This window comes from Monodelphis domestica, chromosome 4, assembly GCF_027887165.1.
Source record: "Monodelphis domestica isolate mMonDom1 chromosome 4, mMonDom1.pri, whole genome shotgun sequence".
Classification (NCBI taxonomy): domain Eukaryota; kingdom Metazoa; phylum Chordata; class Mammalia; order Didelphimorphia; family Didelphidae; genus Monodelphis; species Monodelphis domestica.
In genome coordinates this window covers 228,201,802-228,226,182 of record NC_077230.1, presented here as the reverse complement: position 1 = coordinate 228,226,182, position 24,381 = coordinate 228,201,802, and the positions used below count along the sequence as shown (strand labels likewise).

Sequence of the window (24,381 nt, the reverse complement as noted above, 5' to 3'; positions counted from 1 at the left end):
AGAGAAATACCCTGTTCAGCTGTGGGTTGGAATAAATGGTCCCTGAGGTTTGGTCCAACATTTAAATGATTCTGTGATTTCTGTCCTTTGGTCCAGAAGCCTCATCTCCCATTCTAATGCATTTTTTGGTTTAGTTTTGCTTTGTTTTTGGTGGCAAAATGAAAGCCAGAAGGTGACCTACCAAGTCTTTGAAGTGTAAATTCATGAGAAAAGGTAACCAGCTGCTCTTTATCTTTGATGAGGAAAGAATGAGAGGAAATAGGTTAAGTCCATTACATGAAGAGTTTAGGTGTGACATCAAAAAGGACTTCCTGACATGATTCATTGATTCATTTAGAATGCAACTAAAGTAGGCTGTGGAATGGCCTTCGCTGGAGATGTTCAGAAAGTGGATTGATAATGATAGTCACATTCACATACAGAAAGATGAACTAAACAAGTTCTTACATTCTCTTCAAGTCCTATAATGCTATTACCAGGTTTCTCCAGTGCTTTTTTATAAAAGAACCTGACAGCAGCACTTTTCATATCTCTTTTTAGATTTTCTTTCCCCCCAAAGTTCCCCTGTCCTTTCTCCTTTATCCTCACATGCTTGCAGATCCCCCAAATCTTTCCCCCAAATTTCCTCTCTTTTCTTGGCCCTAGTCTTTTGTTCATTTTCCTTGTTTTCATTCAGGTCCATGTCCCTTACCTTTCTATTAGTGATTTGAATTCTAACCCAGAGAAATTACCATTCAATTGCCTTCTAGGCCCAGAAACCTGGGCCTCTATTCATCTCCTGGCCCCAATGCCCTAAAAACATTCATAGTTCTCTAGGTACCTATTCCTTGGGGGAAAAAAACCACCCCCAATGTCTTCCCAGTACTCTCCTGTTGATTTCCTCAGATTGGTCAGTGGCATGTGTCCGAGGGTCTCAGCATGGACAACCGTCTCTCCTCTTCCAACATCTCCGACAGCCTCTTCAACACCACCCTGGTCGTCACCACCATCCTGGTAAGCCAGGCCTCAGCCTCCACCTTTCCTTTCTCCATATCCTCAGTTCCCTAGAAGGTTATCTCCCTCCAGTGCCAGCCAGTCACAGAATTCCTGGTGAACAGCCAATCCTCGTTCTAATTATAGCACTGAGGCCAATTGATGACAGTGTAATTAAAGTCAAGTTGCTATTTCATTTGGAAATATTATTGATGAGTTCCAAGGCATCTGGAGAAGAAGGCTAGAGGAGGGAGGAAGTGCCAGTGACAAATGCCTCTGCAAGTAGGGCATCTAGAATGCCCCAGATAGTTGCTTGCTATAAAGAAAATGTGGACTTGTGGCACAATGGGCAATCCAGATGAGTAGGGGTGCAATCTTCCTAGGCAGCTCTCCTTCTATGTCTCTAGATATTCTGCCCAGTACAATGTCCCTGTTGCATAGGGGCAGGAAAGGCATCCACAGGGGGTAGGTGAATATATGGAAGCAAATCTGCCCTGTTAGTGCTTTCCTGCTTTAGGGGATGAACAGAAGTAACCTGGGCGCACTTCCCCATGAATTGATATAAAGGGTACATTCCTAGCCTGAGTTGGGGAGCCATTTCACCACGTTCTTGGGAGTTACAGGATTTCTAATGCATCTCAAATGCAGATAGAAGGATTAACCAGGCTGTCTTAATGATTCCCTAACAAAGAAGGGGAAAGTTATGGAGAGATCAGATATCTAGGGAAGAAACTTTATCTGTGATATTTAGATTGTACTCCAAATGTCCTCCAGACATGACTCATTATTCTTTCTTTTGTTCATTCAATAAATATTTCTTAAGCAGCTACTCTATGCCCAACCTAGTGCTAAGCACTGTAGGTAATGCCAAAACCCTCTGGAAATTTATGGGAATATAAAGCCTATGTGCAGGAAATACAGTAGTGACCCAGTTAGAGCACTGCTAGTCTCTTTATTGCAAAAAGATGCTGGTGACTCTAGTCATCCCCTTGATTGAGCAATTTTTGACCATTCTGGGAGTGTCCCTGTGTCCCCCTATAGCAACAAGATTTAAGTGGGGCCAGTCATAGGTACAGTATGCAGATTTTGCAATGGAGAGTAGGGGTGTGGATAGGAGGGAATTTCTGGCTCCCAGAGCTCTGAAGAAGATAATGCATATCCTTAGAACACTGCAAAAAAATGGGAATAGAGGACAGTGCTGCCATTAAGAGTAGAGGCCTCAATACTTTCAGTGCACTAAGGAAGATTAACATTAACATTCAGATGCTAACTGAGTTCATGCACACCATAAATCACAGATGTATATTATAGCTTTTGAACTGGAAGGAAACTCAGAGATCTTCTAGTCCAGTCTCCTTATTTTACAGAAGAAGAGCAAGATCACTTCAGCTGTTGTCGTCATCTCTAGGAACTAGTATAGTGCCTGGCACATGGGATGTGTTTAATAGATGCTCATTAATTGATTAATTGCTCAAGGTCACACCATATAGCAGGATCCCAAGTCATCTGACTCCAAATCCACAATTCCCTCCACTCATCTTTTAATAACTTTTAGCTATTTAAATATTTAATCACATACTTAAATATGTAATGTCAGACTACATTTTCCCTAAAATTCAGCACACAACTGAGGAGGGTCCTGGCTTGAACTGTCAGTCAGGGCAAGCTCAGGGAAAGCAAATTGATTGATTGATTGATTGATTTCAGACAAGCAAAATAGCATCAGGGAGGGAAATCTGCTGGAGGCAAAAAATAAACAGACCATATCCCAACATCAAGTAATAGAGGCCTTTAGCTTAGATGAAGCTTGGAATGATTTCTGAGCATAATGAGTAAAGGTTTGGTGAAGGAGTGAATGAAAAAGCATGGATAATGGAAGGTTTATCATAAATCTAGTGAGGACTTACAGATTTTTCTAAAGAATGTTGTAAGTTATTCCTAATGCTATCAAGGTTGTGGTTTTCTTCCCCTTAATTCTCCACTATCACTATCCATCCTCTACCATAGCATACGTACACCAGCTATGTGTTAAATACATTTACTTTAAAAATAAAGGAAAACAAAATTAATTGAGGACAGAAATTTTGATAGAATTTCATGACACACACACAGAGATTCATTTTTAAAATTCAATTCAACAAGCATTCATTAAGTATTATATTCAGGACACAGTACTTCAGAAGTGTCAGACACATAGTGCCACCAGCAGCATGAGACCCAGAACTATCCAAAATGCTGACAAGCAAGATTAAAATGTAATTGAGAAATATTTAACAAAATAAATAAAAATACAACAAAACATAGATAATGTTAATATGTGCTTTTCTAAATCAATTTGTAACCTTCAGGAATACATATGTACCATTTAGTCACTCCATTTCTTTTTTGAATTTGATGCCAATGTACTGCTGTACATTGTGGTCTGGAATACAGGGGCAAAAATGTAGGCAATACCTGACTTCAGTTAGCTAACATTCTACTCAAACCACTGAATCTATCTCTGAGTATTGCCAAACCAGGGGCTTGGAATCCTTGCCCAAGTTTTTTGTTGAACTTTATGTTTAATCTTTCATAAAGGATTGACTAAACACCTACTGTGTCCAGCACTGTTCTAGGTATGGTGTATGATATAAGAGGAGTCTCTGCCCTAAAAGAATTTACAGACTTGTTGAGGAGATAAGATTTGCCTACAGCCCAACTGGGGAGGGACAGAACAAGTACTCTTAAGTCGGGGAACTAAAGGGACAGCCCATGTGTAGATGACTTAAAAATGCTCTGGGGCTTCAGTCAAGGGAGAGACTAATCAGAGAAGGTTTCATGGAGAAGGCAGGAGATCAACTTGGCTTTGAAGGATTGGCAAGGTTTAGACAGATGGTAGAAATAAATGAAGAAGGGCATTTTAAGTGAATGGAAAGGTTGGAATAAAGGCCCAGAGGCAAAAATGATCAGGACACTTGGGACAAAAGGAGGGATTGGCTCATTCCCACAAACTTAGCTCATGTCCTCATTCAAAATCTCCATCCCTAAAATCTCTTATTTTGAGCTTCCTCTCTCTGACCACATTCCTTAAATTCCTCCCCATCTCCTTCCCAATCATCTACATCTGCTCTTCTTGAGCCTTGCCAAGTGTGTACTAATGAGATGCCAGGGCTAAGACGAGAATGACAGCTGCCTAGTTTCGCTGCAGGAGAACCCGTACTTAATGCTGAAGGGGAACCACCAAGAGATGGAAGGCAATGACCGCTACGAAGGCTTCTGCGTGGACATGCTTAAGGAACTCTCGGAGATTCTACGCTTCAACTATAAGATTCGCCTGGTTGGGGATGGAGTATATGGTGTGCCTGAGGCCAACGGCACTTGGACAGGAATGGTCGGGGAGCTGATTGCTCGGGTAAGAAAGGGACTGTGGGTTGGCTCAGGCCTAGATCAAGAAGGTGATGGAGAAAGGGGGAAATAGAGTTTACATTCATAATCAGCACATGCTACCTGTCATAATCAATAGTAATCAACTGGAAATGTTTTGTTGGTGCTTTGGTATTGTTTTTTTTTTATTTTATCACTGTTATTTTCTTATAAATCCTTCTCTCTAAAATCTTCCTTTGTAACAAAGAAAATTCATTAAGCAAGACAAACCAACTCATTAAACATGTCTGAACACATCCCATATCTGTAATTCAAGTCTTCTCTAACAAGAGGAGGAAAATATGATTCATCATCCATCCCCTGGAACCAAGATGAGTCATCATGTTAGTCTGAATTCTAATATCTTTCAATATTTTCCTTTAAATTACTGTAGTCATTGCTCTTGTTTCTTGGTTTTTCTTTCTTTGCTCTCCATCACTTTATTCAAGTCTCTCCAAGTTTCTCTGAAGTCCACTTAAGTTATTATTTCCTGTGGGTCATTAATATTCCATTACATTCATCTATTGGAGTTTGTTCAGCCATTTCTTGATCAGTAGACATTGATATTGTTACCATTTCTTAGCTCATGAAAAGTCTGAGTATTTTGACACATATGGAATTTTTCACTATCTTTGACATCTTTGGAGTTTAATTATAAGTTAACTATTATTAAGTATGTATAATAATTATAATATAATGATAATTATTATAATACATAGTTCTTTAATAATAAATTTTTATAGATTTTTAGTGATACAGAATATTCTGAAGACAATAGGGCCTTAATAAATACTTCTTAATCCAAGAAATATTGGAAAATTTTTGGATAGTCCAGGCTCATTTCTTCTCCAACTGAAAGTCTATTTCCCTGTTCATCAATACATCCCAGAAGTTGGGAAGATATAGTAAAAATTAGATGAACTCAAATTGGGCTATTTTGCTATTTATGAGAACCTCTTAAGTAAGACATGGTAACTAATGAAAAAAATGAAGCTTGAGAATTTTCTATCAGCTGAATAAGGCATACTTATTTTGTTGCTCATCATATTATTATTCTGTCTCTACTATCTTTATATAACTGAGATGCCCAAGGGCAAGAAGTGTGGTCAGACACCTGGGTGGTCTTGTAGATCTTAAGTAGTAATGTGCGAGATGGGATTAAAACTCCGGTGTGCCATAGATAGGCAGGACAGAGGGAATACATAAAAGAAGTGGGACTCAAGGGAAATCTAAGTTTTCTTGGCACAGGTACAAGGTTAAATAGTCTTTAAAAGGGTTTCAAAGGGAAAAAAAAAGGTCTTTCTGCCAGAAGAAAATAACTAACCTGGGATGAGATTAAAATCATAGACTTGAAACCTGAAGGGAGTTCATAGAATTTACCAGCTGTAGAGCTGAAAGGGAGAACTTTTAGTGGCCATCTAGTGTACCTCCTCATTTTACATAGGAGGTGGAGAGGAGAAACTGAGACCCAAATAGGTAAAGGGATTTGTTAGTGAGTATCAGAACTGAGTCTAGAACACAAGTTCCTAGCTCCCAAACTTTGTTGTTGTTACTTAGTTGTTTTAGACATGTCCAACTCTTCCTGATTCTACTTGAGGTTTTCATGGCAAAGATACTGGAGTGGTTTGCCATTTCTTTCTCCAATTCATTTAATAGATGAGAAAACTGAGGCAAAAAGGATTAAGTGACTTGTCCAGGGTCACAGAGCTAGTAAGTATCTGAGGGCAGATTTGAACTCAGATGTTCCTAACTCTAGGTCCCAAGCTCTGTCCACTGTGCCACTTAGCTGCCTAAACTAGTACTCTCTTATACTTACGATCAAGCTTGTCAGTTTTTGCATGTATTTAGATATGTGTTTATCTTAAGTTTAAGACAGAAAGCAGTAATTCAATAAAGAGAGCACGAGTGTAGGAATCAAGATTTCCAGATTCTCTCACACTGAATGACAAAATTATATTAATGTCTCTTCCTCTCTCTGGTCCTCAATTTTCCCATTTTCCCAATGGAGTGATAGCGCAGCATAATGCAGGGAACTGAGCATTTAACTAGGGAGTCAGAAAGAAGACATGGGTTAAAAGCTGACCTTAGATAATTACTGCCCACACAACCGCAAGTCATTTAACTTTTCTTAAGCTCAGTTTCATCATTTGTAAAACAAATAATAATAATTTGTATGTGTAGCTACGTGGTACAGTAGATAGAGTGCCAGACCTAGAATCAGGAAGATTCATTTCTACAAGTTCAAATGTGGCCTCTGATACTTACTAGCTGTGTAACCCTGGGCAAGTCACTTAACCCAGTTTGACTCAATTTCCACAACTGTAAAATGATCTGGAGAAGGAAACGGTAAACAACACCAGTATATTTGCCAAGAAATCCTCAAATGGGGCCATGGAAGAGTCAGACACAACTGAAACAACAGAACAACAACAAAAGCACTTGCCTCATAGAATGTATTAAGGGTCAAATGATATGACATATGCCTAATGCTTTGCAAACCTCAAAGCAAAATGGAAGTGTCAATATCAATAATAATCATGATAATCAATATTATCATTGTTGTTGTTGACAATGATATTGCTATTGTTATCCCCAACCTTTTCCCATGAACTCACAGGAGGAAGTAGGTTAATGTTGAAAGTAATGATGATATACAATTTGTGCTCTGCCTTGGAGAAGAGTGGAATGTGAATCTAATAAAACATCCTTATTTGCAGAATATTGGCAGCAATGTGATACTGCCCATTGGGGAGGGGGGAAGAGAGAGAGAGAGAGAGAGAGAGAGAGAGAGAGAGAGAGAGAGAGAGAGAGAGAGAGAGAGAGAGAGAGAGAGCACAATTCGTAGTCCAGAGAAGAGCAGCCGCTTTGAAAAACACAGACTTATAAACCAGCGACAAAAGTCCTGGGGAGCACTAGAGAAAAACACAATGGGAGGGAGAGACAGGGTAGGGGGCTATGAAAGTATCTGCAGGGAACCTAGACTGTTTTTGAGACTCCAGCTCACCCCCTGCCAATGAATACATAGGCATTACTAAAGGAAGATTTGCTGTTTTTTCTTTCCTACTTAAAGACCCCCTCCTGGGGCATTTTTCCTGCCCATGGTTAGAATACACAGTAGGAATGGAGTTCAGTGGCTAGATGGCAAGGGGATGAGACATAGGGCCTCCTATCTTTTACTGCTGAGCTACTTGGCCACTGGGATCCTGACCCTGGGGAACTACTGGGTATTCTATTTAAGGATAGGTATAAAACTAGATGACTTACAGAGGGGATCATCATGTGGCAAGTTCTTTGTGGGAGAGACACATGCCCTTCTCATTTGGGAAGGTTTCTTTAGGAAGAGGAAGCATATTGACTAGACCAATGCAGAGGAATCTGAGTGGAGGTACCAGTTGAGTAGCATCAAGAAGTCAGATTGAAGGGAACAGCTAGGTGGCTCAGTGGACTGAGAGCCAGACCTAAAGTCAGAGTTCTTGGGGTCAAATCTGGCCTCTGACACTTCCTAGCTATGTGCCCTGGACAAGTCATTTAACTTCCATTGCCTACTTGTAAAAATTTAAATTTAATCTTAATAATAAAAATTATATTTTTGGAGGTTTATTAACATGATCATTAGAAATCAAGGAATAAAAAGGACACAAAATAAAAGCCACGTGCCCATGGCCCAATTAGCCATTTCAAAATCCCCACCTTACCAACATCACCACTGATTGCTGCATCTTGCAAAAGAGGGCATGGGAGGAGTTAAATCCAGCTAAATACCAATAATGTGACCTCACTAACCTGGAGACACAGGAGAGATTATAGGGAATTTTGAGAAATACTAAGGACTTCTGGGGAATGAAGTCAAAGGTTCAAAATCTCCATTTATACATACCCCCCTGAGATCCATGGAAGACAAGTATCTCCAGTGGGTCTTGTAAACATACCAACTTTGAAATGACAATAATTTGAGGATAAGAGGAAAAGAGAACAAAACCAATGATTGTTAGATGCATTGACAAAAAGTGTCGGGGGGGGGGGGGGGGGGGGAGGGGGGTCCCCTTCGGCATAAGAGTATACATACAAAACAAATGCATTCAACCCCACACAGTTTAAATCACCACATCCTAAAGTTCACTCTGGATCTTCTGGTGCATCATGCAGTCTGTGGAGGCATCTTCATGGTGCCTTCTCCAAAGAGTTCATTTTCTGGATTTGGAGAGGTAGCATGTTTATTAACCTAAAATTACTATCAAAAAGAATTTAAGCTTTGCCATTTAGAATAATTAAACATTCCCTTTTCAAGAGGGTGTTGAAAAACACAGGGATCACTTAGGAATGCATGGCTGAGTTATGAGGTGTATGAATCAATTGACAAGAGAATAAAAAAACCATGAAAAAATCCAAATAAAAGAGAAAAAAAAATTTGTGAACAAAATATAGACTATCAAAATCTTATGTGTAAAAATTTTAAGCAAAAGAAAATAAACCTATAACAGGTCCTTGGATCAGGACCCAATTAGAATGATTTCTATCCCACAAGTCTATAGGACAAAATACATTAATATTTCATTTACCCATTTGCAGCCAAGACTACAAGAAGTTGCCCTACTATAAGAGAGAAAAAAGGACTGATAGGGAAGTGTCATTCCCTGGTCTGATTTTTCCTTCACTCTCAGGGATAGGGGAGCCAGAATGACCAATTGTTAGGTACTTTCATAGAAAGTATTTTTCACAAGGGGTGTGGTTCAAGGAGTCCTGCATCTTAACATATGTCAAGTGCTGCAACCTCGAGTCTCACACATGATTAAGTCTTTGTGCTCTTGGCTCAAGATTTTATCAATCCCATTGGGATTGGTTGGTCTCTTTGACCTTGTGTTCTTTGGCACTATGCAAGTAGCATTGTGCTTCTTTTGTACTGTTCAATGGCTCTTTTTGGATTCCCTTCTCCTGGAATCAGACAGAATCATTAAGAAAAGCCCCATAAATTTTATCAATAAATGGCAGGTGTCCATAGTCTAAAGCTTTTGGGTGTGAATTAATATTATACCAAATATATTTTAAACATATATTACTGCAAAATCAAAAAAGTTAAAGAAAATCTTCTCAATACTGGTGGCATGTGATTCAAATACCAAAAGGAGAGAAAAAATAAAACTGGAATATTGCACATACAAGCAAAAATAATAATAAAACAGTTCTAAAAATAAAAAATATATAGCATATAATCATTGACACACTGTGTCAGCTAAGGAAAGGTAGAATACAAAAGGTTTCTCACCAAAAATGAGATCCATTTCCTCTTCAAACCTGGCCATGATCCACTGTGAGTGCAAAGCAAATGATTTTCATAAAGTAACAGTTTTTTATAAAGAACAGTAGTACAACATGTAATGCACATTCAAAATGTATCAATATCCCCAAAGTTATAATAGCCCATTTAATGACAATAGCAAACAAAGACACTATCATATTTTACATGAGTCTGCTGTATGACCTTTAAAGAAAATGTATACTTGTCACAAGTTTTTCAGGTGTACCAATGTTTCAAGCTTGTCTGAGATTTTTTAAAAACCTATTACTGCCATCATTACAAAAATGTGGCAGAGGGGTCTAAAAAAATCAAAACCTCTGTACTGTTTATACTGGGTCTAAAAATGTTACCAAGAATCTAGAGATCATTCTGGTGCAAGGGTAAAGTGAGCTGAGGAGTTACAAATGATAGATGCCCCTCTTTTTGAAGCTATCCAGGGGTACCATGCTCTGGGATCAACTTCCCAGGTCCTTTGGTATGAGACTGGAATGTCCCATCAGGAGATGGGGATTATAATTGTACTTCACTTCAGCTACTAAAATGATCCTTACCTCCTGTTAGAGGTAGGCAAAATGATCAGAGTTGTTGAAAAAAATATAAAAATCATGTCTAAAGACCCCTTAAAATCAATTTGAAATATTTAGCTCATTAAATTTTCTAATGTTTGTTATAAAATTGTAACCAGTTTTTGATGAAGTCCATGCATCCTCTATGTGACAATTTACAAAGCCAAAATAGAAGAAAAAGCTGTTTTTTATATGGACTTAATCAATAATATTTGTTCAGTATAGTTATAGGGGAGAAGTAACAGAATATAACAGTAGTTAAAACCCAGTACATTAAAATGATTCAGTGTAACAGAATAGTATTGCATACATTAATATATGAACTTAAAACCACAAAATTAAATTTTAAAACAATCAGCAAAATACAATAAGATACAGAGACTTTCATTAAAAAAAAAAAGGAGTCTGAAAAGGCTTAAAATTTTACCTCCAGACTCTTTAAAGTTCCTTTTTCAATCCATTTGGAGCCCTATTGTCAGTGCTGTGGGATCTCCCATAGCAAGGGAGAAAATGGTTTTCAGGAATCTCAAACTGGGCAGGCCCAAAAGGCAAAGAGTTGCAGGGAGATGAATTTCTCCCCTGAATCTCAGGTGAGATAAGTAAAAGGATCAGTGCACTCATGAATGGTAGAAGCTGTTTGGAATAGGCAATGCACTGCTCTTTCATACAGTATGCCCTTCTCATAATCAACTTCCTGTTTGCAAGAGTAACTTCCTTCTCCCAGTCCTTCCTCCCATCCCAAGGTCCTCTGCCATGTGGAGGCTAATTGTTACCTAAGGAAAGAACACCCCAGTGTTTTTTTTGTTTGTTTGTTTTGTTTGTTTGTTTGTTTGTTTTTACCATCTGCCCTGAGGAGAGGCTCCAAGGACTCCTAGCTTCTTGGTGGCAGCAATCAGCAGGATCAGCAACAGTGGAGGCCTATTTAGGAGTGGAGCCAGAGATCTGGAGGAGGATTACTGGGGGCCTGGGGCTGGGGCTGGGACTGAGGCTGGGTGAGTGATCTGAATTGAGAAGGTCAGGAGTGGATGCCTGGGACAACCCAGGAGGCAGGAACAGACAGCAGGAGCAGGAGCAGGAACAAAAGTAGAAGCAAGCCACTGGGAGTTAGCAGCAGGAGTGAGAGGAATCAGGAGAAGGGGTTTATCTCTTCTCTGCCAAGAGTCCCTTGGCTAAAAATAGCCCAGCCAGTAGGGAGAGCAAGCAACCAGGCAAAAAGTAGGAAAATAATGGAGTTTGTGAGGGTGGGTGGGTGGGGTGGATGAAAAGCCTTGGCAGGAGAAATGTGGCTTTTAAAAAATTATCTAGGTTATCTTAAAAAGAGAGAGTTTTTCTAATCCCTTCAGGTCACCAACTGTAAAATTTTAAATTTAATCTTAATAATAAAAAATTATATTTTTGAAGGTTTATTAAAATGGTCATTAGAAATCAAGGAATAAAGAGGATACAAAATAAAAACCATGCCCATGGCTGATTAGCCATTTCAAAATACCTACCTTACCACCATCACCACTGATTGCTGCATCCTGCCAAAGAGGGTGTAGGAGGAGTTACAGCCAGTTAAATACAAATATCTTGATCTTGCCAATGTGGAAACACAGGAGAGATTACAAGGAATTTTTAGGAAATACTAAGGACTTCTGGGGAATGAAGTCAAAGGTTCAAAATCTCCATTTATATACTAACCCTTATCATTCTTCTGCCATGGAACCAGTATACAGTGCTGATTTTAAGACAGAAGATAAGGGTTTAAAAAAAAAGAAATCAGATTGTGATTTTCATATATACCACAAATAATCTACCATTGTGAATAATCCACTTGGAGATCATCATGGGTTGAACATAGCTTCAGATTATCACCAGGCCCAGTTCTCTAGTTTCAGGGTGTAAATCATCCCACCACATTCAATTCCAGAACCTTGGCCAAAATGGAGGATCCATACATAGCCAGACAGCTGCCAACTTGCACAAATGACATGAGGGCCATATATACCTTCCAAGATATCCTCCCAGGGAATTGCAACAGTTTCTGAACCTTGATTCTAACACTTTTCTGCCTTGCAAAAGTAAATGCTTTAACCAAAAGCAATGAGCCTGGCCACAGTTAGTCCTTCCTGAAGTCTAGAATAAGTTCTAGGAGATAATATAGAAGGGAAATAATAATAGAATGAATGTTAGGGTAGGCAAGAACTGTAGAGGTCACAGATTCTGTTAATGTTCTTGTTCATTTGAAAAGGACCTCAGAAATCATCTACTCTAACTCACTCATTTTGTGAAATTGGAAAATGAAAACCAAGTTAAATGATATATCCAAGTCCACATAGTTTATAAAAGCAAAGACAACGATAGAATCCAAGTTTCCTGACTCCCAGATAAAAGAAAGGACTCTTGTCCTTGTATAGTTCCATGAGGGCATGGCATGTCATAGCTAAAATTTACATTTCCCTTAAAGTTTAGAACATTGTTCTGTGAATAAGAGGTACTTTAATACGATTTTGTTGAATTAAATGTCTTGCTGAATCCTGTGAGTGAATGAATGAATAAATGAAAAATGCTTTCATTAAGTGTTTACCAAATGACAAGAATCTTGCTAGGCCCTGGGAACACACATAGAAAAGGTTAGATAGTCCCTGCTCTCAAATTGCTCCTACTTGTACTCCTGGTGGTGCCTGCTCTTCTACACCCTACATCCAAGACTCAAACCTTCCTGAAAAAGGTATTGCATGACCCAGTATGAGGAAAGGGGGAGAGTGGAAAAGGCTAGGAGGATAAGGTATACCTGGTAGTGCTACCTTGGCCATTCCAGGTGAATATTAGGAAGAGGAGAAAGAAATTCAGAAAAGAGTCTTTAAATATCCTAGAAATGTAATATTTCACCATGAAAAAATTACTGGACCCAGTGTCAGGAGGCTTGGTTTTGAGTTCCAACTATGTTACTAACTAGCTTGATAATTATGGACAAGTTATTTTACTTCCATCAGCCTAGGTTTCTTCATCTGTAAAAGGATGGTAATAGCATGCATACTTACCTGTACTATCTCCTTCAATCAATCAAGTATTTATTAAACACTTGCTATGTTCCAAGTGCTAGGCTAGGTACTGAGAATACAAGTACCAAAGATGAAACATATATCTACTCACATATCTAATCATAATGAGCTTATATTTTAATGGGAGAGACATCAAATACATATAAAACATATATGTTTAAAAAATATACAAACCAGGTATACAAAAATATACAAACAGTGGATAGAGTATGGGATCTGGAGTTGGAAGACTCATCTTTGTGAATTCAAATCTGACCTCAGACACTTATTAGTTGTAACCCTGTTTGCCTCAGTTTCCTCATCTGCAAAATAAACTGGAAAATGAAATGGTAAAATCACTCCAGTGTTTTTGCCAAGAAAACCCAAAATGGGGTGATGAAGAGTTGGACATGACTGAAACAACTGAACAACAACAAAATAACAAGGACATTAAGATCATTTGAGATGGACGGAAGTAACAGTTGGGGGAAAGGTAGACCAGAAAAAGATTCATGGAGAAGATAATGCCTGAGCTGTATCTTAAAGAAAGAGAAACTTAATAAGGGCAGAGATCAGGGGAAAGCATATTCCAAGCATGGAGGTCATCCAGTGAAAATTCTTTGGTATAGGAGATGGAGTGTCATGAGTAAGGAACAGAGAGAAACCATTCCAAGTGGATAGTAGAATATATAAGGAGTTGAGTGATATCCAGTGAATCTGAAGAGATAGATTGGGCCAGGTTGTATAGGGCTTTAGAAGCTAAACTGGGGAATTTATATTTTATCCTAAAGTCAATAGAAAGCCCCTGGAGTTAGTTGAGTAGAGGAGTCACATGACTAGATCTGCACTTGAGGAAAATTACTTTGGCAGCAATGTGTAGAATGGACTGGAGTGAGGGGGGGACGAAGTAGGAGGCCAATTAGAAAGTTGTTGCAATAATCAAGACAAGAAGTGAGTGAGGGCCTGAGCTAAATTGGTAGCTGTGTAATGAAGAGAAGAGGCCATCACATGTGAGAGATGTGAGAAACAGCAAGATTTGGCAATTGGTTGAATAGTGGGGGTGAGAAAAAGTGAGAAGTGCAGGGTAATTTTTTTCCATGTTTGCTATAAAAATCAATTTGTAAGCCTTTAAATGCTATAGAAATGGTTATGATTGTTTTAAAAACTAGAAATGTAAATCTATTGGTCCACTCACACCATTTTCCTCTCTCATCAGGGAGACTTCAGCTTGTACTTGGCTGCACAATGGACCTGGGACTAATGCAGCCTGAATGAGGCTAAAGAATATTTCTGCCTTGTAGATATTTGTTGATCTTGATAAATTGGCTCATGTATGCAATGAATTTAGAGTTTTCTGATGAAGGCAGAGAAAACAAAGTCAGTGGATGAAGGAAGGCTACTGGGAAATATGATGATGGTCTGTTCTAGGCTGCCCACAATAATCTCCAAAGTGTACAGAGGAATAGATTTGAAAGGGGAAATTACTTAACTTGCCAAATTCAGATAACAAGTATTTATTACATACTTACTATGTCCCAGGCACTATGTTAAACACTGGGAAAGTGAAGATGGTTTTAAAAAAACAGTCTCTGCTCTCAAAGATCTCACAATCTAATGGAAAAGCCAACATAATAACTATATATAAATTAGACATATACAGGATAAATTGGAGATCATCTCAGAGGGAAGACACTAACCTTGAGGATGACCAAGAAAGGATTCTTGCAGAAGATAGGATTTTAACTCAGATTTGAAGGAAATCAAGGAAGCTAAAGGTAAAGAAGCCCAAGAACATAAGACCATCAGTGAAAATGCACAAAAATGGGGTGTCTTGTGCAAGGAGCAACAAGGAGGATAGTATCACTGAATCAGAGGGGAAAGGAAATAAATTTATAAGAAGACTGGAAAAGTAGAAAGGACTTGTTATAAAAAGCAATAAAAAGCCAAACAGAAGATTTTATATTTGATTGTGAAGGAAATAAGGAGCCATTGACATTTACTAAATAGGAGTTAGAGGTGGCATGGTCAAGGCTCTGCTTTAGGAAGATCACTTCAATAGCTAAATAGAGGATGGACTAGGCTGGAGAAAGATTTGGGGCAGGAAGACCAAACCAATAGGCTACAAGGTTTCAGGAATGAGGTGGTGAGGACCTACAATAGTGTGGTGGCAGTATTACTGGAGAGAAGGGAGCATAAATGAGAGATGCTGAAAAAAGTAGAAACAAGACTTGGCAGCAGATTGGCTGAAGAGAAGGGAGGAAGGATGAAATTTATGTGGTGAACTTAGGTGTCTGGCAGAGTAATATTGAAGTTAGGAAGAAGGCAGTTCTTATATAAGAAAGTCTCAAAAAGGAGAATTTCACTACATAAAATCTTGGAATTCTCTTAATTTCCAAATTCAAAGAGCTTTTTTTCATCTTTATCCTTTTTTTGCTTCTCTGTACCATTTTATCACCATCTAATCTTGATCTTTGTGACTCCTCCTATGGAATCTCCTTCCCTCAAATTCTTGAGAAAGAGAAATGCAAGTGTCTTATCCTTTCCCTCTACAATAATACTTCAAGTTCCATAAGGGCAAGGACTATGTCCTTTCTAAAATTTGTATCTACCCCATCACTTGGCACAGTATTCTATCCATAGAAAACATTCTATAAATGTTTTCTGAGTTGAATAAAAGGAAGATGACCTTGATGTTGAACTAGAAGGAAATTTTAAAAATCATCTCACCCAACTTCTTCATTGGATCAGAAAACTGAGACCCAAGAGAAGGAAAGTGATTTGTCTAAGGTCATTTATATGGAAAGTTGTAGATTTCAAGTTTTAAATCTATGTCCTCTGACTCCAAATCCACTGCCTAACTCTAATTCCAGTGTGCCAGTTTGCCTCTCATATATTATTAGATTATATAAAGTATAGAGACAAAAGACTAGCCTGGACAACCTCTGGAGAGCATCCCCTCTTCCTGTTATTCTTATTCTCAGTGATGGATCCCCTGCCATTTTGTTGTCCAAAGATTACTTGGAACTGTGGAATTATTCAAAGTGAAGAATAGTAATTGTGAAAGAGCTTCTAAGCATATTTCCTACATATGTATGAAAAGCACTGGAGCATTTCTTGTGGTCCAAAACCCATTAGAAATGAAGGATGTTATTGCTGAACAAATAGATACATATATATTGGGTCAGATGGTTGACCCTATTCTTCCTGGCGGTGTTTCCAGCTGGTAGAGATGTTGGTTGTCTTGGGAGGCAGCTCATGTTTGAATTTGTTCTTTGCCCATAATCAAATCCTTCACAGCTCAGTGATCCCTGGGCCTGGACCAGTTATTGTGTTGGACTCACACAATTCCATTTCCTTGACTAGAACATCCTACTCCCCTCTTCAGTAATCCAAGGCAAAACTATCATTCTATGTTCCCAGAGGAAGACATCGGTTTCTTTATTGCATACCATATTTTAGCATTTATTTTCACTGGATTCATTTGCATCTCTGATATTTCTTGTTAAGTCTTTTTATGTGTGCATATACTGTTTCCTCCATTAGACTGAGATCTCTGGCAGCATTTGATAGTGGAAAGAGCACTAGTTCTCAAGTCAGAAGACTTGAGTTTGTGTACTAATTCTGCTACAAGGAAGAAAGGAAAGAAAGAAGGGAGAGAAGGAGGAAAAAATGAAGGAAGAAGGAAGGAAGGAAGAAGGAAGGAAGGAAGGAGGGAAGGAAGGAAGGAAGGAGGGAAGGAAGGAAGGAAGGAAGGAAGGATGGGAGGGAGGGAGGAAGGAAGGAAGGAAGGAAGGAAGGGAGGGAGGGAGGAAGGAAGGAAGGAAGGAAGGGAGGGAGGGAGGAAGGAAGGAAGGAAGGAAGGAAGGAAGGAAGGAAGGAAGGAAGGAAGGAAGGAAGGAAGGAAGGAAGGAAGGAAGGAAGGAAGGAAGGAAGGAAGGGAGAGAGAGAGGAAGAGAGAAAATGGACATTCTAAGTGTCTACCACATGCCAGGAACTAAATTGTTTTACAAATATAATCTCATTTGATTTTCATAACAACCCTAGGAAGTAGGTATTATTATTGCTATTTTTTAGATGGGGAAATTGAGACAGACAGAGATTAAGTGACTTTCCCAGTGAAATACAGCTAGTGTCTAAAGCCATATTTGAACACAGTCTTCCTAACTCCAGGACCATTGTGCCACCTAACTACCTCTATTAATTGTGGACCTAAAACAAATCACTACTTCTACATAAGAAAGTCATATCTGATGACCTTCTAGCTCAAATCTTATGGATTTAGAAATCTATTGCAAGAAATACAAATGCCACCTCAGGTCTTCACTTGATCACCTGTAATACTACTCCATGTCTCTGATCAATAGAAGAATATTCACTTTGTAGTGTTTGACACACACATACTGATTGGCCTAGAAAAGAATCAGTATTAGAACTATATACAACTTTGTAGATCTTACCTCCAAGAATCTGTCCCTTCCCTCCATTCAGTATAGAAATGGTAGATTATGGGTACAGAATGAGTCAGATATTGCTAGATATAATGAATATGTTGGTTTTTTCTTTGTTGTAAGGTTTTTCTATTCTGTTACAAGATTTTTAAAAAAATCATCGAGCCAAAGTCCCTCACTTTGCAAATGAGGAAATTGGTTCCTAAGAGAATAAATAATTTCCCCAACATCACACAATAAGTTAAGGATTTGAGATAAGGTCTCCTAGTTCCCAGTTCTATTTCCTTTCACTTCATTAGGTTGTCAATCATACCACACCCCTCATTTTACAAATAAGAGTCTCAGAAGGGGAAGGGACCAGTCAAGGTCATACTCATAATTGGGGAACAACTGCGTCTTATTCAGAAAGATATATATATATATATATATATATATATATATATATATATATATATATATGTGAGTTTTACCAGTAGCAGGATGTAGGTGGAAGATATATAAAATAAAATAGTCAGAGAACCAAATGGTATTGTAGTCTCCTTGATATTTCTGATACAGTCAGTCTAGGTCAGACATTCTTTTTTTGCAAGCCATAAATTAAAGTTATTATATGTACTTTTGATCTCCTCAGGGGGTGGCTGCCAGACCCCAGTTCCAAAAGTGACCCTTCTCCAGATGAAGCTCCAGAGTCACATTGTAGAAGATATTCTTTATATTCTCTCTACCTGACATCACCAGAGCCAGACCCTAGCAGTCAGTACCATGGACAGAGCACACACAATGTTCTGAATTCCTGTTAATTATTCTAAGGCAATACAGAATGCACATTTTAAAGTGCCCAGCTAAGCTCTAGGATCTGTAGGAGATACACAGTCTCTGCCCTGGAGGAGCTTGCAGTCCTGTAAAAGAAATAGGATCTAGACATATGGAAAGGTAAAGATAAGTTCCTGCCAGCAGTAGAAGAAATGGCAGGATAACCTCTGACATTCATATAGCACTTCAAGGCTTGTAGAATGATTTTTATTGGATCATCACAATATGCATCTTTAATATTCAGTCTCTCACTGTCTACTGCTTCCTTCCCTGCTGCCCACAAACACACCCAAGATCACCTCATCCTAACATAACTTCACTAGAATTTATCATCCATTTGAGCAATCTAAGTCTCTCTCTTTTCTTCATCAAACTCCTGGAAAAACCTGTCTATATTCTGATTCTATTTCCCATCTTCTCACTCACTTCTCAGCACCTTGTAATCTAGTTTATAACCTGATCTCTCAACTGTAACTGCTCTTTTCAAAATTACAAGTGATCTCATAATTGCCAGATCTGATTACCTTTCATCGGTCTTCATCCTTCTCGGCCTCTGTTCACCTCTCTGACCACCCTTTCCTCCAGGAAACTCTCTAATCTGGATTTCTATGACTGTATTCTCTCATGGTACTCCCCCACCCTGCCAGACAATTCTATAATCTCCTTTGCTATCTCATCATCCATTTATGCCCCTAACTGTGGGGTAGGTGATCCCTAAAGTTCTCTTTGTGGCCTTCTCTTCCTCCCTCCCTCTCTCTCCCTCTCCCTCCTCCCTCCCTGTGTTCTCCCCCTCCTTCTCTCTCTCTCTCTCTCTCTCTCTCTCTCTCTCTCTCTCTCTCTCTCTCTCTCTCTCTCTCTCCCCCATAATTTCCCATGAGTTTGATTAGTTCTCTATGCAGATGACTCCCAGATCCAGATTTCTTGCATTAGTGTCCCAGGTTTGTAACTTCATAATTATTCTTAACTCCTTAACTTTCCCTCACTCCATACTGAACCACTTGCCAAACCTTCTCTTTTCTATGTCTACAACTTCTCTCCTATCTTCTCCCCTTCCCTCTAGTCATAAAACTACCACCTTAATTCAGGTTCTCATTACCCCCCTGCCTAGAATATTGCAATAGCTTCCTAATTGGTCTTCTTGCTTTGTTTCTCCCCACTTCAGCTACCAAAATGGTTTTTCTTAAATGTAGATTTGATAATGTCATTTTCCTTCTTGTTAAACTCCAGTGGCTCTCTATGGACTCCTGTTTGGTTTTCAAAACGCTTCAGAACATGATTCTAATGTATCTTTCCCTTCCTTGTTGAACATCACTCTTTCTTTCACTTTCTGTGATCTTTTTCTGTTTCTTACACTTAGCACTTCATTTGCATCTATGTGTCCTTTGCACTGGCCATACCTGAAATGCACTTTCTCTCTAATTTGACATCTTCCCTGGAGACACAGTTCAAGCACTACCTCTTACACAAAGCCTTCCCTGATTCCCTCTACTGCTGGTACACTCCTTCCCTAAATACTTTGTATTTGTGTTTTGTATCTATTCTCCTTATATGTATCTTGTTCTGTGTTTAGACAGGAATTGTGTCCCCCATTAGAATGGAAACTCTGCTAGAGCAGTGATTATTTTATTCTTTTTTTTAACTCTTACCTTCTATCTTATAATCAATAATGTGTATTTGTTCCAAGGCAGAAGTAAGGCTTGGCTAGGCAATTGGGGTTAATTGACTTGCCCAGGGTCATACAACTAGGAAGTGTCTGAGGCTAGATTTGAACCTAGAAAATCCTGTCTTGAGGCCTGGTTCTCTATCTACTGAGTCACCTAGTTGCACCTATTTCATTCTATGGATCTATATCTGCAGTCATTTGTACTTATTTATATTTATACCTGGGATATAGTGACTACTTAATAAATGCTTGTTGATTAGTTTATTGATATGTCATTTATTTATCTATGTATGATATTTCACTCCCAATAGACTATGGCCCTTGAGGACAGGGATTATTTCTAACAATCAGCATGTCTTTATTTAGTGCCTACTATGTACCAGGCACTGTGATGGGTCCTGGGTATATAAATACAAAGAATGACGTAACTCTACCCTTTTAAAAACCTTACTTTCTGCCCTATTTTCAATTCTAAAACAGAACAGCAGCAAGGGCTAAGCAAATGGAGTTAAGCAATTTGCCCAGGATCATACAGCTGGGAAGTCTCTGAAGTCACATTTGAAGCCAGGTCCTCCTGACTCCCAGTCTGACTGTATCCACTGAGCAATGAAACTTCCCCCACAAGCCTAACTCTTAAGAAACTTACATTCTTATGGGAGAGACAACATTTACATCAATAAGTTAATACAGAACATATACAAAATAAATACATGATAACTTCAGGAAAGTACTCATAGCTAGGAGGAATCAGGAAAGGAGTCATGAAATTCTTAATCCTAAAATTTATCATAGGGCCTGTTAAATGGATAAATTAAACCTACCTTCTCCAAACTTCTATAGATTTGTTAAGACCATATGACCTAATGCAAAGAGCACTGAATTTGGAGAACTGATGACTGACTCAAACTTCTGAATGTATTCTCTTTTGTTCAAAATACTCCCCCACCCACTCAACATTAAAGCCATACTAAGCTTACTGCTAGAACTTAGCTCAATTCCAGATTTCATCCTCCTCCGCATCAGTGTCCTATAGAATCTTCCTTCAAGGCATAGTTCTAATTCCACCTCCTCTGTGAAGCCTTCCATGACTTCCCCTACCTCCCCACTACATAACTACTAGTGGCTTTTCCCTTGTCATACTACCATGAATTATATTCATCTGTATATATATCTTACCTCTAGTAAAATAAAGTTTCTAGAGAATAGCTCTAGAGATACAATGTTTATGGAATAGAATCCAGTTGAATTGAATGGTGTGGGATGGACAAAAATAAGTGTTTGGTGTTTTGTTTTGCTTTTTTTTTTTACTTAAGTTACCAGAGTTCACTTGCAAAGTACCTAAAAGTTTTCATGAATCATCAGCTCTATACTAATTACCCCTTGAGATGGCAGCTAGAAGCAACAAATTCTGAAGGTACATTTGTAGATATTTAGAATAAGAGTTGATAATGATAGTGTACATTGACCTCATCAGACCCTATCTCCAAGTAAAGTGCCCAGTCCTGGGGACCAGTATATAAGAAAGACATCAGTAAATTAGAGCATGGGATCAGAATGGTGGAGGATCAGAATGGTGGAGGGACAGGACAAGGAAATGCTTCATAAAATAATCAAGGATTATGAATATTTGGCCTGGAACAGAAAAGAATTAGCTAATTAATAACCTTTTTAATATAATATTTTTAACTATATGAATTAATAATTTTTGACATTTGTTTCTAAAATTTTGGGTACCAAATTCTCTCCTTCATTTCTTTTCTTCTCTTTTCCCTGAAATGGCAAGTAATTTGATTTAGGTTGCATATGTGGGATCATGCAAAACATCTCCATTTTGGCCACATGGAAGAAGACTCAAATATAACCAAAAAAGAAACACAAAATAAAGTGAAAAAATAATATGCTTCAAACAGCATCAAGACTCCCATCAGTTCTTTCTCTGGAGTTTGAGAGCATTTTTCATCATTAATCTTTTAGAATTGTCTTGGATCATTGTTTTGCTAACAATGGCTAACTAAGCCTTTCACATTTGATGATCATACATTATTGCTGTTGCTGTGTATAATTTAACAAGCATTTATTAAGCCCTATGGAAAGAAAGGCAAAAAAAGTCTCTGCCCCACATTCTGATGGGATGGACACCATGGAAATAACTAGGAACATGCAAAGTACATATAGGGTAAATGGGGAGTAATTTGAAAAGGGAAAGTACTAGCAGCTGAGGAGATCATGGACAGTCTCCTAGGGAAGATATGAACTGGAGCTGAAAGAAAACCAAAGAAATTAAGAGGCACAGGAGAAAAGAGAGATATTTGGAGGCATGTGGGGAAATAGAATGGTTTGTATAAGGAGATCAATATAGCTGGAGTGTATAGAAGGGAGTAGTAGACTAGAAATTTGCAAGAAACAAAATCACTGGCTTCAGGATTTTGAATCAGTGCTCTATTAAGGAGGGCTAGACTTATTTTGTTTGACTTTGGGTCTTAAGTCTGACTACACTACCAAAGTTCCGGTACAAAGAAAGATGGCACTTTATCAGCCACTTATATCACCACAAGGGAAAGCCCAAGCACTCCATTTGGGGCAGAACCACTAGAAATAGGGATGAAAGAGAGGGCCCTTCCTATGAGGTCCATGGTTTATAATTCATGATGTAGAAGCAGATGGAGAGAAAGTTCAGCAAGCAGCTCTATTGGGGGAAGAGAAGTGAACACAGTGCAGATGTGATCAAGGAGAATGGTTACAGGGCAGGAAGTCTGCTGGGGTCCTGGATAAAGTCAGGCACCCAGTTGGTAAAGTGATTGGTATTTTATAGGATTCTTAAAGTTCATACTAAAATATTTGTTAACACAGTGGGAAGGTGACCTCTGGGCCCTAGAACTATATTCCCATCTCTAGTCAACCTTAGTGCATGCTTTGAAGTTCTGTTGAGGAGCCAGAGCATTGGAAAGCCCCTATCCTAGAGATTCTTTCTTTTCAAGGATGAGGACCACTTTTTCAGGGAAAAACATTTTTTAAATCTCCACAAAATAGTAATTATGCCAGTTTGCTATCTGCTGATGGAGAAAATACACATTTTCATGTAAATTTGAGGCTTTCTTGCAATAATGCTGCAGACAATTCCTCCTCCCTCCCCTCACTCAGGTCTCCAGATTGAGAAGCACTACTCCAGCCCATTATAGTCAATGGTCATAGTCTAGTCATGGATCTAATCTAACTGTAGGATATAATGGGAACTCTGCTGGATTTGAAGGATCTGAGTTCACATCCTAACTGCTAAATTATGTGGTCTTTGATGGATCATTTTAATTCTCTGAACCTCAGTTTCCTCATCTGTAAAAGGAAGGCATTGAATTAGATAACCTCTAAGATACTCCTCTCCCCAACTCCGAATCTATAAGCCTATGATCACTTTGCCCATAGGAGCATCATGTACTAGTTGAAGGAATGGATTTGCCTATCCCTTGCTTACCGGGGAGGGAGAAAGCAAAGCATTCCACACTGAGTAAGAAGAGAAAAGGGAATTTGTTCTAAAGAAGCTCAGCTCCCGAAACCCGCTTCAGCATTCAGCAGAGTCCCCTGTCAGCTTTCTGCTCTATTCTAGCAAAATGGCACTTTTAGGTTCAAAGAGAAAAGGGCTTTCAAAAGCTTAGGCTTGAGGCTCATAAGCCTTGGACATCAAATAGTTCTTACCCAATGACATTTTGATGAATTAACTATAAATGAAGCTGATTCTTTTTCTTCTGGTGTGTCCCTGGGACAAGATTCCAGAAGGGAGGAGGGTGAGTCAGACAGACTCTGTCTGTCAACTGCCTAAATCATGGAGGGAGAGCAGAGAGAGTTTGGAGACTTTTTGCTAAACCTAAAAATGCACAGCAATTATTCCCTAGGGATAACTTTTCACCTTGAAGTTGGAGACTATTTTAACTACAAATGGGTCACAGAATCCTACCTAGAAATTCTGTTTTCTTTTAAATAAGTTCTGATGGAGAAGTTTGGACCCTGAGTGTCTGCTAATACTTTGTCCAATGTTAAGTATGTTTTCCACAAATGGATCTTTTCTCCCCTTCTTTGATTTTCTTTAGGGTATCAACTTAGTAATGATATCACTGGGTCAAAAGGGCATTTGCTCAGTTCAATAATTTTTGGAGCATAGTTCCGAACTGCTTTTCAGAATGGCTGAACAACTTCACAGCTC

The 24,381-nt window shown here is 38.7% G+C and overlaps 1 protein-coding gene across 4 annotated transcripts in view; it reads left to right on the top strand.

Moving 5' to 3' along the window:
• Positions 1-24,381, top strand: part of GRIK4 (glutamate ionotropic receptor kainate type subunit 4) — a 787,563-nt gene that overhangs the window by 627,034 nt on the left and 136,148 nt on the right. For all 4 annotated transcript variants that reach the window (XM_056794213.1, XM_056794214.1, XM_056794211.1 and 1 more), the window contains 2 exons: positions 886-993; positions 4,160-4,363. In XM_056794213.1, coding sequence (XP_056650191.1) covers positions 886-993; positions 4,160-4,363 — 312 coding nt within the window. The remainder of the gene's footprint in view (positions 1-885; positions 994-4,159; positions 4,364-24,381) is intronic.